This window comes from Dipodomys ordii, unplaced genomic scaffold (genome assembly GCF_000151885.1).
Source record: "Dipodomys ordii isolate 6190 unplaced genomic scaffold, Dord_2.0 Scaffold7, whole genome shotgun sequence".
In the NCBI taxonomy this organism is placed as follows: Eukaryota; Metazoa; Chordata; class Mammalia; order Rodentia; family Heteromyidae; genus Dipodomys; species Dipodomys ordii.
In genome coordinates, this window is record NW_012267223.1 from 20,654,999 (window position 1) to 20,669,621 (window position 14,623).

At 44.9% G+C, this 14,623-nt stretch overlaps 2 protein-coding genes across 8 annotated transcripts in view; one reads left to right on the plus strand and one right to left on the minus strand.

The window, feature by feature from the left end:
- Positions 1-1,971, minus strand: part of Med1 (mediator complex subunit 1) — a 37,955-nt gene extending 35,984 nt beyond the window's left edge. Inside the window, 1 exon segment of the mRNA XM_013037931.1 lies at positions 1,765-1,971. Within this exon segment, the coding sequence (XP_012893385.1) occupies positions 1,765-1,789 (25 nt within the window). The 5' untranslated portion in view covers positions 1,790-1,971.
- Positions 1,972-4,776: 2,805 nt separating this feature from the next.
- Positions 4,777-14,623, plus strand: part of Cdk12 (cyclin-dependent kinase 12) — a 103,399-nt gene continuing 93,552 nt past the window's right edge. For all 7 annotated transcript variants that reach the window (XM_013037945.1, XM_013037946.1, XM_013037947.1 and 4 more), the window contains exons 1-2: positions 4,777-4,940; positions 5,343-6,403. In XM_013037945.1, the coding sequence (XP_012893399.1) occupies positions 5,358-6,403 (1,046 nt within the window). In that variant the 5' untranslated portion in view covers positions 4,777-4,940; positions 5,343-5,357. The remainder of the gene's footprint in view (positions 4,941-5,342; positions 6,404-14,623) is intronic.

A 14,623-nucleotide genomic window follows, 5' to 3' on the forward strand; every position in this document is an offset into this window, starting at 1 on the left:
TGGGAAGTTGGCTCAGTGGTAGAGCGCTTGCCTTGCATGCTTGAGGCCCTGGGTTCGATTCCTCAGCACCACATAAGCAAAAAGAAAAAAAAGCCGGAAGTGGCGTTGTGGCTCAAGTGGTAGAGCGATAGCCTTGAGCTGAAGAGCTGAGCGACAGTGCTCAGGCCCAGAGTTCAGGCCCCACGACCGGACCTCCCCCCCCCCCAAAAAAAAGAGTTTCACGGACTTTCCTGACCAGGCTGGCTTTGAACCTCGATTCTCAGATCTCAGCCTCCTGAGTAGCTAGGATTACAGGTGTGAACCACCGGCGCCCAGCTGCCCTCATCTTTAAAAAAAAGAAAAAAAAAAGGATTGGGACCTATTTCATCCAGCTTATCCAGTTTGGAACGTATTTCTATTCATACTTCAAAGCCATTCAATTATAAGTATATGAGCAAACTGCAGACATGGAACTTTACCTGCTTAAAATTTGAATACCAAGGGGCTGGGAAGGTGCTTGTCTTGCATGCATGAGGCCCTGGGTTCAATTCCTCAGCATCACATAAGTAGAAGAAAAAAAAGCTGGAAGTGGCATTGTGGCTCAAGTGGTAGAGCACTAGCCTTGAGCTGAAGAACTGAGGGACAGTAAGTACCAGGCCCACAGTTCAGGCCCCACCACTGACCAAAAATAAATAAATAAATAAATAAAATTGAATACAAAGTGACAAAATCTCCTGACTCACAAGATTTCCCCTTTTCAGTTGTCACCTCTTTTGCACCCAAGGAATCCATTTCTTTTATCTTTTTCTTCAGAATGTACTTTTTCTTTTGAGCTTGTTGATATCTTTACTTTGATGTTCTAATCAAACATTTTTGAGCAACTACTATGTTCCCGAAACTATATACAGATAAACAAGGCAGGTCTAAAGCTCAGAGTAAACTAAGAAATGTAAAGAACAGCAATAAAGCCAGGCACCAGTGGTGGCACACGCCTGTAATCCTACCTAGTCAAGGGCTTATCTCCAATTAACCACCAGAAAACCGGAAGTGGCGCTGTGGCTAAATGTGTTAGAGTGCTAGCCTTGAGCTGAAGATCTGAGGGGCAGTGTCCAAGCCCAGAGTTCAAGCCCTACGACCGACTCCCCTCCCCCCAAAAAAACAGTACAGTACAGGATTCTGAGCACTATGACATTCTAGGGCCCAGGTATCTTTTAGTATCAAAAAGGCCCAAATCGTTTCACTCATGTCAAAACACCATCTAGTACTTTTAAAGATTGTTCTGTGTAGTTTTTTTGTTTTGTTTTGTTTTTTGCTGGTCGTGGGGTCTGAGGAATCGGCCTGAGGAATGTGGTGCTGAGGAATCGAACCCAGGGCCTCATGCATGCAAGGCAAGCACTCTACCACTGAGCCACCTTCCCAGCCCGTGTGTAATTGTTTTTACATCATCACTCAGATCTCTCTTCTGGAACAAAACGTAATTAGTTTTTTTTTATTCACTCGCCATGCCTCCCCCCGCTTTAGGCTAAGAGTGTCCTGAGCCCAATTAAAGATTCCTAAGTTGTACAACAAACCTTCACAGAAGTTGGAAGGCCCCGTCCATCACCTTAGAGTCGGACCTCTGCCATCACCAAGCAAGGCACTATTAGAATCTAAAACACATTCTGCCTCTTGGAGGACTCTGCTCTCTAGAAAGTGGCCCTCCCTAGGCCAGCGTCTCCTCCCCTTTTACAGACAGGTTATCCCCAATTGTGTCCCATCCCTTTTTCCCCCCTTCAAGTCACTCACCCTCGGTTTCCCCCTGAGCCTTCATCCTGACAGCAGCGAAGGCCTATGTCCGCCACGAGAGGACAAACCTTTCACCGCCACCAGCAGAGGAACCAAGAGGGACTGAGTTCTCGGGATGCAGGGCATTAGTAGCCCCCACGCTTCCCAAAAAGGCTCAGTCTGAAGTCCCGGGCGGCAAGAAGAGAAGGGTGCTCGAGGCCGCCGCCATCTTCCCCAACGGAACTTCCCAGAGATCGCGAGATTTAGCGCGATCCAGCGAGACCAAGGAAGACGCAAAGTACCCAAAATCTCGCGGAAACTGGTTGAGGCGGAGTTATCGCGAGGCTTCTTTTAACCCGCCTGCCTTCCTTACTGGTTCTTTAGGATTCTGTCACTGGGTACTGAAGTTTCAAGCAGGTAGAGTTCCGTGTTCGCCGAAACCGGAATTTTCTTTTCTTTTTTCCTTTATGTGTGCTGGTACCGGGACTTGAACACAAGGACCTAGGCGCTGCCCCTAGCTTTTGTGCTCAAATCTGGCGCTCTACTACTGGAGGCACGGCTCCACTTCCAGCTTTTTTTGATAGCTTAGTGGAGGTGAGAGGCTCATGGACTTTGCTGCCTACGCTGGTTTCAAACCACAGTTCTCAGATATCAGCCTCCTGGATAACTAGGATTACAGGAGTAAGCCACCGGAGCCCTGGTAATTTTCATTTTGACAGCTAAACATTTTGCAAATTAAAATCTTTCTTGGCTGGAATATGGCGTAGTGGTAGAGTACTTGCCTAGTATGTATGAAGCCCTGGGTTCGATTCTTCAGGACCACATAAATACAAAAAGCTGGAAGTGGTGCCGTGGCTCAGTGGTAGAGTGCTGGCCTTGAGCAAAAGAAGCTCTAGAACAGTGCCCAGGCTCTGAGTTCAAACCCCAGGACTGGCCAAACAATAAAAAAAAAAATCTGTCTCTTGCTGGGGACAGGTGGCTCACTCCTAATTCCTAAGCACTTAGGAGGCTCAGATGTGAACATTGAGATCCAAAAACCAGTCAGGGCCAACAAATCCAAAAGACTCATCTCCAATTAACCAGATAAATACACTAAAGTGAAGGTGTGTGGCTCAAGTGGTAGAGGGCCATTTGTGAACAAGAAAAGCTAAACATGCTAGGTGCCGGTGGCTCACACCTGCAGTTTGAAGGCAGGTCAGGCAGAAATAGTCCCAAACACTTACCTCCAATTAAACACACACACCCCAAATCAAAACAGAAAACAAGCCAGGAGTGGTGGCTTACACTAATAATCCTAGTAATTCTGGAGGCTGAGATCTGTGGGTCGTTGTTCAAAGCCAGCCTAGGCAGGAAAGTCTGTGAGACTCATCTCTGATGAACTACCAAAAAAGCCAGAAATGGAACTATGGCTCCAGCGGTAGATTGCTAACTTTGAACAACAACAAAAAAAATCTCAGGGACAGCATTCAGGCCCTGGCACCTCAGGACTGGCACCAAAAAAGAAAAACAAAGAAAAAAACGCATGAATGGAGGTGTGACTCAAGTGGTAGAGTGCTAGCTTTGACTGAAAAACTAACAAGCTGTGCCCACACCCTGAATTCAAGCCCCAATAATGGCACACACTAAGAAGGTGTGTATGGGGGAGGAAGGGGGAGTATTTAAGGGTTTTCTGCCAGGGCTGGATTAGAACCAGGATTCTCATATCTCAGGTTTTTTTTTTCTTTCTTTTTCTCTTTTGCCAGTCTTGGTGCTTGAACTCAGAGCCTGGGAACTGTCCCTGATCTTCTTTTGCTCAAGGCTAGCACTGTACCATTTGAACCACAGTGTCCTTCCTGCTTTTTCTCTTTATGTGGTACTGAGGAATCGAACCCAGAGCTTCATGCATGCTAAACAAGCACTCTACCAATAAGCCATATTCCCAGCCCCAACATCTCAGCTTCTTAAGTAGCTAGGCTTACTGGCATGAGCCATCGGCCCCCCAGCTATGTGTAGAATTTTGAAAAGTAAAAATGAGAGGCTAAATGGGGCACCGGTAGCTCACTCCTGTAATCTTAGCTACTCAGAACACTGAGATCTGATTATTATCAGTTTGAAGCTAGCCAGGGCAAAAAAAGTCCCCTTAACACACATCTCCAATTAACCACTCAAAAACCAGGAGTGGAGTTGTGGCTCAAAGTTGTAGAGCCCTAGCCTGGCCCAAAGAACTCAGGGACCAGGCTTAGATCCTGAGTTCAAGCCCTAAGACAGAAGGGGGAAATGGGAGGCCATTAGCAACTTAGAATTCTAGTTCATGATTGGAATGCATGAGGATGAAAGATAATCATCCTGAGAGCCATGGGAGCATTTCAAAGGCTGTTAAGTGTAGATAGACGGTTAGATGTGAAGAATGGAGGTAGTGCCACACAACGGAAGAGCTCTTTTAGCATTAGACAGACATGAGTTTGAGCAAATGCGATGGCACTTGCAGTTCTAGCTTGATTACCTGAAACTATTTAACGCCCCTGAGTTTGGGATCCTGACTTGTAAAATAGAGGTAGGAATTAAGTTGCAGGATATTTGTGAGGGTTATATAGAAAACGTACTTAAAATGCCAGGTATCATGTAGGTGAAAAACAGTTTAAAATTCAGGTACTTAAATTGATATGTCTCCACATACGTCCTTGTGCGTTAGCAAAAATATTAATATAATGCTAGTTAAGCGACTATTGCTATAAACTACCTATAAGGAATTTTCACTGGAACCTAGGAGTTTGGTTCCATGAGTTTAGGTTTTTAAGAGACAAGTTTTGCCAGGTCTGTTTTAATAAAGATCTTCAGACACTGGGGAGGGAGTTAGAGGTGTAAACATATCGCGAGAGCCTAACGGGATGCGTTTGTTGCGCGGATCCTGTTCTCGCGTCGTTTCATTAAGTGGTGGGTAGAGGTGAAAGGGAAGCACAGAAGCATCGCGAGAGCCCATCGGACTCTCGCGATATTTTCTGAGCTTGCCCCTCCCCCCTTCCTTCAAGTGCCGTTTCGGTTTAAGCTAGTGTGTGACTGAGTCTGTGTGAGGGAGCGAGTGTGTGTTTGTGTGTGAGGTACTGAGGTGAGGTGGAGACCAGAAAAGAGGCTCCTTCAGGAGCGAGGGGCGAAGGGAGAGTGAAGGATCTAGGCTGCGGGACCCGGCGACAGGAAGCTGCCCCCAGCCGGGCTACCGGGTAGGGGAAGGGCCGGCGCAGTCCTCACAGGGCCCCAGAGCCGAGTCGGCCTCACAGCCACGGGCCGTCCGCTTCCTACTTCCTCGACCTCCCCGGTGCCCGGGCCTGAGGATTAGCTCGGCGGAGGGGTGGGGGGGACAGACTCGAGCAGCCGCCCGTGGTTTCCAAACTCCACCGCTGAGGAACTCTTCATTCCTTCCCTTGCTCCTTCGCGGGTTTCTCCCCCCACCCCCCCATGTAGGAGGGTGCTGAGGAGTAGGGAGGGGAGGAGGAGCCTGGCCTACTGTCCGCCCTTTCCCTCCCCACCCCCTTTAGGGGCGCTTTGGTGGGCGTGGAGTTGGAGTTGGGGGGAGGGTGGGGGTTACTTTTGGGAGTGCTGGGGAACTTTTCCCCCTTTTTCAGGCCAGGGGAAAGGGAATGCCCAATTCAGAGAGACATGGGGGCAAGAAGGACGGGAGTGGAGGAGCTTCTGGAACTTTGCAGCCGTCTTCCGGAGGTGGCAGCTCCAACAGCAGAGAGCGTCACCGTTTGGGGTCGAAGCACAAGCGGCATAAGTCCAAGCACTCCAAAGACATGGGGTTGGTGACCCCCGAAGCAGCATCCTTGGGTACAATTATCAAACCTTTGGTGGAGTACGATGATATCAGCTCTGATTCCGACACTTTTTCTGATGACTTGGCCTTCAAATTAGATCGAAGGGAGAACGATGAACGTCGTGGAACGGATCGGAGTGATCGCCTGCACAAACATCGTCATCACCAGCACCGGCGTTCCCGGGACTTACTAAAAACTAAACAGACCGAAAAAGAAAGAAACCAGGAAGTCTCCAGCAAGTCAGGATCGATGAAGGACCGGATATCAGGGAGTTCCAAGCGCTTAAACGAGGAGAATGATGACTATGGGAAGGCACAGGTAGCCAAAAGCAGCAGTAAGGAATCCAGGTCATCCAAACTTCATAAGGAGAAGACGCGGAAAGAACGCGAGTTGAAGTCTGGACACAAAGACCGGAGTAAAAGTCATCGGAAAAGAGAAACACCCAAAAGTTACAAAACAGTGGATAGTCCCAAGCGCAGATCCAGGAGTCCCCACAGGAAATGGTCTGACAGCTCCAAACAAGATGACAGCCCCTCAGGAGCTTCTTATGGCCAAGACTACGACCTTAGTCCCCCGAGATCTCACACCTCCAGCAATTATGATTCCTACAAGAAGAGTCCTGGAAGTACCTCAAGAAGGCAGTCTGTAAGCCCGCCTTACAAAGAGCCTTCTGCCTACCAGTCCAGCGCCCGCTCACCCAGTCCCTACAGCAGGAGACAGAGGTCTGTGAGTCCCTACAGCCGTAGACGGTCATCCAGCTATGAAAGGAGTGGCTCTTACAGTGGAAGGTCCCCCAGCCCCTACGGGCGAAGAAGATCTAGCAGCCCTTTCCTAAGCAAGCGATCTCTGAGTCGGAGTCCACTTCCCAGGTGAGCTGTTTGATTACCAGTCCTCTGTAAGATGGGGGTGGGGGTATATAAGAACTGGCAATTTGTCATGACATTTTGCAGTAGCCACCAGAGGTCATGTTAGTTTGGCCATTGATGAGGTGAGATAACAGATTCACTTAAGTATGTGAATTTGGTCTCCCCTTAATCCAGAGTTTAAGACCTAAACATTGCGGGTAGCTGGTGGCTCACGCCTGTAATCCTAGCTACTCTGGATGCTGAGTTCTGAGGATTGGGGTTTGAAGCCAGCCCTGGCAAGAAAGTCCGAGAGACTCTTATCTCCAATTAACCACCAGAAAACCAGAAGTGGCACTGTAGCTCAAGTGGTAGAGAGCTCATCTTGAGCTGAAGAGCTAAGGGATAGCACCCAGGCCCAGAGTTCAAGCCCCATGACCTCAAAAAAAAAAAAAAAGAACATTTCACATGGCTCAGTCTTCTAAAGGTAGGTACTTCCCAATGGTGGGAAGCTGCTGGGAAGTTGTAAGCTTCAAAATCTAGGCAGAATTCTGCCTAATGAATGGCATAGTGTTGTTACTCATTTCCCTGCTTAGTCTTAAATATTAAAAAACCACCTTGGTATCAGTGCTTAAACTTTATAGGAAATGACTGGAGACAAAAAGTTATGAATTTTCACTTGTGTTATTTTGAGGCCATTTGCCTAGGTCATCTTACCAGTCGTGCTGTCTACCGAACCTCCAAACCTGTAAGTTTATTCATTGTCTATTTGTCATTGTTTTAATTAACAGAATGGTCCTTTTTAACTAATGTTTTAGTGGAAATCCAGCTAGTTAGGTCATTTTCTTTTTGATATTATATAGCTTGGTAGAAACTGGTTCCAAGGACAGTTTAGTTTTTAGCAGCACCATTGATTGACCTTTCTTATGACCATTGGCAATTTTCAAAATTTCCTAAAAATGTGATGATAGTGTCTTTATTTTTTTGAGAAAGTCATATTGGGTTGAAATTTCAGTTTTAGTGTAAATTATCTGTGGAAAATTGTATTCTTGTTTCTAGGTAATGAGATGTACCTCCTTTGTGGACTCATCTCTGCTCACAGAGCAGATCAGGAGCTATAGTCAGATCTGAGTGGAATCTTAGTATTTCTTTGTGACCTTTGGCAAATAATTTAATTTCTGCATGCCTGAGCTTCTTCATGTGTAAAATGAAAATAATAACTACCTACTTCTAGGTTTGTATTGAGAATTATATTAATATGAAGTGTATAGTACCTTTACTTAGCAAATTCTATGTATTTAACACTGGTAGAGCATTACACTACTTTAAAAAAAACCTTGCTTGTGTTTTATATGTCAGTGTATTTTTTGCTGACATTGTTAATAATTATTTTTTAAAAACTCATGAATTTAGCCAGGCGCCAGCTACTCAGGAGGCTGAGATCTGAGGATCGCCGTTCAAAGCCAGCCCAGGCAGGAAAGTCCATGAGACTCTTATCTCCAATAAAACCACTAGAAAACTGGAAGTGGCGCTGTGGTTCAAATGGTAGAGCGCTCGCCTTGAGTTGAAGAGCACAGGCACAGTACCCAGGCCCAGAGTTCAAGCCCTACGACTGACAAAAACAAAAAAACAACAACAACAAAAAAATACATGAATTTATCAAACTAAAGAGTTCCTGTCAAGGGCTGAAAGTTCTTAGTATTTTCTCCCCATTTAGTATAAAGATTGCCAAGTAGGTTGAAAGATTTATGATAAACACCTGTATATCTAACAAGATTTTGTAGTTAATATTCATTTTATTTTTGCCAGTCTTGGGGCTTTAATTCAGGACTTGGGCACTGTCCCTGAGCTTATTTTTGCCCAGAGCTAGTACTCTAGCACTTGAACCACAGCGCCACTTCCAGCCTTTTCTGTTTATGTGGTACTGAGGACTCGAACTCAGGGCTAAATGCATGCTAGGCAAGCACTCTACCACTAAGCCACATTCCCAGCCCTAAAAAGAATTTAATTTTTGTTATAAAGGTGATGTACAGAGGGGTTGTAGTTAAATAGATCAGGTGAAAAGTACATTTCTTTTTGGATAGTGTTACTCCTTCCTTCCCTCTATAGTTAATATTTACCATATATTTGGTTACCTGTCTAGTCATCTCCCTACCAATCTTTTTGTTTAACCTCAAAGTTGCAGGTATCAGTATACTTTCCTCTGAACACTTTAGCATGTATACCATTTCCTAGAGTTCAGTATTTTTTTTTTTTTGGTAGATGAGTAGTAAGATTTATACATACTGAAATATATAAGTTGTAAATATACTACTTACAAAGTTACTTAGTTTTGAAAGGAAGCCCAAGAAGTACTTTCAGAACATTTGTTTTCTTTTTCTTTGAGAATTTCACTATATAACTCAGATGGGCCTTGAATTCATGATCCTCCTGCCTCAGTATCCTAAGTGCTGAGATTACAGGCATATGTTACCTTGGTCAAGTAGAATATTTTATTTTCTCCAGAAACTAACATTGAGGCTAACTGAAGAACTTTTGCTGTTACACAGAGTTTAGAAATGTAGAAGCCAAAACACTAAAACAAACTATAGTACGAACTGATTTTTGCAATGATTCTTTTTAGATTAGTAGCAAAAGTGTCCTGTATCAAGTTCTCAAGTAAATTGAAGAATCTCTGCTCACTACTTGAAACTAGTCCCTTAATGGGAAAATAAATCTAGGAAGAATTGGTAATGTAATTTGATAGTAGAGAATGCAAATAAAAAAGCTATGATAGGGGCTCGGAAGGTGGCTCAGTGGTAGAGTGCTTGCCTTGCATGCTTGAGGCCCTGGGTTTGATTCCTCAGCACCACATAAGCAAAAAGAAAAAAGCCGGAAGTGGCGCTGTGGCTCTAGTGGTAGAGCGCTAGCCTTGAGCTGAAGAGCTGAGGGACAGCGTCCAGGCCAGAGTTGAGGCCCACGACTGGACCAAAAAAAAAAAAAAAAAAAGATATGATATTCCTGAAAATGCACATTTTCTGTTCGTAGAAAGTATTATGTGTGTATATATTACATGTTTTCTTCATATCCATTCTCAATAGTAAGTATAAAAACTTTACAGAAAACTGAATATATAATCTTAGCTATTTAGGAGGTTGAGATCTTAGGATCTCAGTTTGAAGCCATCCTGGGCAGACAAACCCTCAAGATTCTTTTTTTTTTTTGGTCAGTCGTGGGGCATGAACTCTGGGCCTGGGCACTGACCCTCAGCTCTTCAGCTCAAGGCTAGTGCTCTATCCCTTGAGCCACAGCACCACTTCTGGCTTTTTCTACTTATATGGCCTAATATATGCAAGGCAAGCACTCTACTACGGAGCCACCTTCCCAGCCGCTCCCCCCCCTCAAGATTCTTATGTATAATTAACCTTCAAATAGCTACCACTTGAGGCATGGCTCAAGTGGTATAATACTAAGCCATGAGCAGAAAAAGCTGATCAAGAACTTGAGAACTGACTTCAAGCCCCAGTACTGATAGGGGAAAGAAAAATAAAGGTGGGCATAGTATACATCCTGTAATCTCAGCATTTAGGAAGCACATGCAGGAATATTCAAGTTCATATCAACTCTGGGCTGTATAGTGAGCTTCAGGCCAGACTGAACAACATAGCATAGACCTGTCTCAAAAAACAATACAAAAAAAGTAATTCTTTTGCACAGAAGATGGGAAGAAAAAAAATTGTTTTTGTACCAGGCCTGGGGTTTGAACTTAGGGCCTAGGAATTGTTCCTTGAGCATCTTTTGCTCAAGGCTAGCACGCTACCACTTGATTTACAGCTTCACTTTTTGCTGGGTAATTGGAGATATGAGTCTCATGGACTTTGTTACCCTAGCTGGCTTCGAACCGTGATCTTTAGATCTCAGCCTCCTGAGTAACTAGTGTTACAGGTGTTAGCCACTGGTGCCATTGCAGCAAATATATGCATATATCTTTTAAGTTTTTTTTTTTTTTTAGTCTTTTTTTTTTTTTTTTTGGGTCCGGTCGTGGGGCCTGAACTCTGGGCCTGGGCGCTGTCTCTCAGCTCTTCAGCTCAAGGCTAGCGCTCTACCACTTGAGCCACAGCGCCACTTCAGGCTTTTTTCTTTTTGCTTATGTGGTGCTGAGGAATCAAACCCAGGGCCTCGAGCATGCAAGGCAAGAGCTCTACCACTGAGCCACATTCCCAGCCCCTAAGTTTTTTTTTTTTTTTTTTTGTCGGTCGTGGGGCTTGAACTCTGGGCCTGGGCGCTGTCCCTCAGCTCTTCAGCTCAAAGCGAGTGCTCTACCACTTGAGCTACAGCGCCACTTCCGGTTTTCTGGTGGTTTATTGGAGATAGGAGTCTCACGGTCTCTCCTGCCCGGGCTGGCTTTGAACCGCGATCCTCAGATCTCAGCCTCCTGAGTAGTTAGGATTACAGGCATGAGCCACCAGCGCCCGGCAGTTTTTTTTTTTTTTTTATAAAGTAGAAAAACTAAAGTATTTTTCCCCTTTGGGTTATCAGAATGAAACATTTTAAAACATTGGAAAGTAAGTTGAGTGCTACTTGCCCATGTCTATTTGTGAGGTTATGATTAGGAAGGCTATTATTCCAGGCTAGCTAAGGCAGAAAAGTTTGTAAGACCTCTTTTCATCAATAGGCATTCAGGTGGTGTTTGCCAGTCAGTCACCCTAAATACTTTGGAGGCTGCATTTGAGGATGATAGAGGTTCTAGGCCTGGGACAGAGAAGGCCAAGTGATAGTGCTAGCCTGTCATCCCAGCTAATGTAAGAAGGGAAAAATAGGAGAATTGAGGTCCAGGTACATCCAGGCAGGAAGAAAGATCCTATCTCATGAAATAACTATCTGCAAAAAAAAAAGAAGTGGAGACATAGTTGAACAGCAAAGCTCTTGCCAAACAAGAGTTAAGCCCTGTATTCAAATCCTAGTACTACCTAAAAAGAAAAAAAGTTGGGTGTTGGTGCTCATATCTATAACCTACGAGACTCCAAAGATCTGAGGATCAAGGTTGGAAGCCAGCCCTTCAGATAAATCCTAGAGTCTCTTTGTCTCCAATGGTTACCAGCAAAAAGCCTAAACTGGAGGGTGGCTTCAGCAGTAGAGAGCCAAGAAAGTGCAAGGGAAGAAATGCTTTGTTAGAAATGAGGTATCTAGCTGGACACCAGTAGCTCATGCCTGTAATCCTAGCTACTCAAGAGACTGAGCTGAGGATCACAGTTTGAAGCCAACCTAGGCAGAAAAGTTCATGAAACTCTTTTTTTTTTTTGGGTCCAGTCGTGGGGCATGAACTCTGGGCCTGGGCACTGTCCCTCAGCTCTTCAGCTCAAGGCTAGCGCTCTACCACTTGAGCCACAGCGCCACTTCCGGCTTTTTGCTTATGTGGTGCTGAGGAATCGAACCCAGGGCCTCAGGCATGCAAGGCAAGCACTCTACCACTGAGCCAACTTCCCAGCCCAAGTTTGTGAAACTCTTAACTTTAAACTTAGACACCGAAAAAGCCGGAAGTGGCTCAAGCAATAGAGTGAGCACAAAAGCACAGAAACAATGTCCAAGCCCTTAGTTCAAGCCCCAGGACAGGCATAAAAAGAAAAAAGAAATGTATCTTTGCATGCACTAAATTAACATTAGTGGCAGTTGGGTTTTAAATGTCTAGAAACAGGCTGGGAAGGTAGCTCAGTGGTAGAGTGCATGCCTTGCAAGCATGAGGCCCTGGGTTCGATTCCTCAGCACCACATAAACAGAAAAAGCCAGAAGTGGCGCTGTGGCTCCAGTGGTAGGCTGAGGGACAGCGCTCAGACCCAGAGTTCAGGCCCCATGACCGGCAAAACAAACAAACAATCAAATGTCTAGAAACTAACAATTCAGGGGAGTTAGGTGTGTGTGTGTGTGTGTGTGTGTGTGCGCACATGGGCACCTACATTAAAGATTGGGCCCAAGGTCTTCTACATGCCAAACAAGCACTTTACATTGTGTATGTGTGCACCTGTTTGGGAGTGCATGCTGATGCTGGTACTGGGGTTTGAACTTAAATTCAAAGCCTCATGTTCTTGCTTGGCATTTTTGGTCAAGGCTGGCCTACTACCACTTGTGCCATACCTATACTTTCTGCTTTTTGTTGATTAGCTAGAGATGGAGTTTTATAGATTTTCCTTTCCCTGGCTGTCTTTAAATCATCCTCCTCAGATCTCAGCCTACTGAGTTGCTATGATTAGAGACATGATGAAATAGCACCCAGTTAGCACTGTAAATTTGTAATTGTGCACACATTACTTAATGCTCCCCATGTTAACCTAATTGTTGTTTCCTCTATTTTTTCAGTCGACGTGGAATTTAAATATAATATTTATATCACTAAAATAACCGCAAGAAGATGATTTTCTAATTGTCCTATTTACATTAGGCTTCTGTTCAGAAATTGAAGGGTTTGTAGAAGAGTTCTTTAGGACTTTTGTTTGTGCTGGTGCTGGGGCATAAACTCGGGGGGCCTAGCTTTTGTGTTCAAGGCTAATGTTATTTTTGAACTGCATTCTCAGATCTCAGCTTCCTGAGCTAGTATTTTAGGCATGAGCCACTGGTATCTGGCTTCTTTAGGAAGATTTGATTATTCTTAAAAAACTAAAGAAAATAGTTTATATATAGTACATGTATTATTTAGTATTTAGGGTTTTTTGTTGGTGGTGGTGGTGGGTCTTCAACGCTGCACCTGGACACCATCCCTCAGCTCTTTAGCTCAAGGCGACCGCTCTACCACTTGAGCCACAGTGACACTTCTGGTTTTCTGGTGGTTAATTGGAGATAAGAGTCTCATGAAGGGACTGGGAAGGTGGCTCTGTGGTAGAGCACTTGCCTTGCATGCTCGAGGCCCTGGATTCGATTCCTCAGCACCACGTAAGAAAAAAGCCGGAAGTGGCGCTGTGGCTCAAGTGGTAGAGCGATAGCCTTGAGCTGAAGAGCTGAGGGACAGCGCCCAGGCCCAGAGTTCAGGCCCCATGACCGGACCCAAAAAAAAAAGAGTCTCATGGAGTTTCCTGCCTGGGCTGGCTTTGAACCATGATCCTCAGATCTCAGCCTCCTAAGTAGCTAGGATTACAGCTATGAGACACTGGCACCTGGCTAGTATTTAGGTTTTTAGACATTTTCTCTGAGAGATGTTTCTCTTAGTTATGATTCAAGCAGAAAATGTTTCAGCCAGGTAAGAGGAGTATTAGTAATTTTTTTTTTTTGTCGGTCATAGGGCTTGGAACTCTGGGCCTAGATGCTTGTTCCCAAGCTCTTCAGCTCAAGGCTAGTGCTCTACTACTTGAGCCACAGCACCACTTCTGGCTTTTTCTGTTTATGTGGTGCTGAGGAATCAAACCCAGGGACTCTTGCATGCGAGGCAAGCACTCTACCACTGAGCCACCTTTCCAGCTTGAGTATTAGTATTTTTAAGGGTGAATAGACATTTGATAAATCTACCTAACCTGTGTGTGTGCGTGCGTGTGTGCGTGCGTGTGTGTGTGTGTGCGCGCGCGCGCGTGTGTGTGTACCAGTCCTGAGGCTTGAACTCAGGTCCTGGGCACTGTCCCTGAGCTTTTGTGCTCAGAGCTAGCACTCTACTACTTGAATCACAGCTCCACTTTCAGCTTTTTTGGTAGTTAATTGGGGATATGAATCTCATAAGCTTTTCTGCCTGGGTTGGCTTCATGCCTCCATCCTCAGATCTTAGCCTCCTAAATAGCTAGGATTATAGGCATGAGCCCCTGGCTCACTCTCAGTATACTACAAGACTACTTTCAGGGCTGGGAAGTTGGCTCAGTGGTAGAGCGCTTGCCTTGCATGCCTAAGGCCCTGGGTTCGATTCCTCAGCACCACATAAGCAAAAAGAAAAAAGCCGGAAGTGGTGCTGTGACTCAAGTGGTAGAGCGCTAGCCTTGAGCTGAAGAGCTGAGGGACAGTGCCCAGGCCCAGAGTTCAGGCCCCACGACCGGACCAAAAAAAAAAGACTACTTTCAGTATTTTATTCTTGTCTTGTTGCAGTTTTTTAGTACTTTTGATTTTTTTTTTTTGGTTTTTATAAATGTATTCTCTTTATTTTTTTTGACTCTCTCACAATTCTTTTTTTTTTAATTTAATTTTATTTTATTTGTGAACATACTGTATAGAGGGGTTACAATTACATGGGCAGGATAATGCGTACATTTCTTACCAAGCATTGCAGCCTCCTCCTTTGTTTACCCTTCACATCCCTTC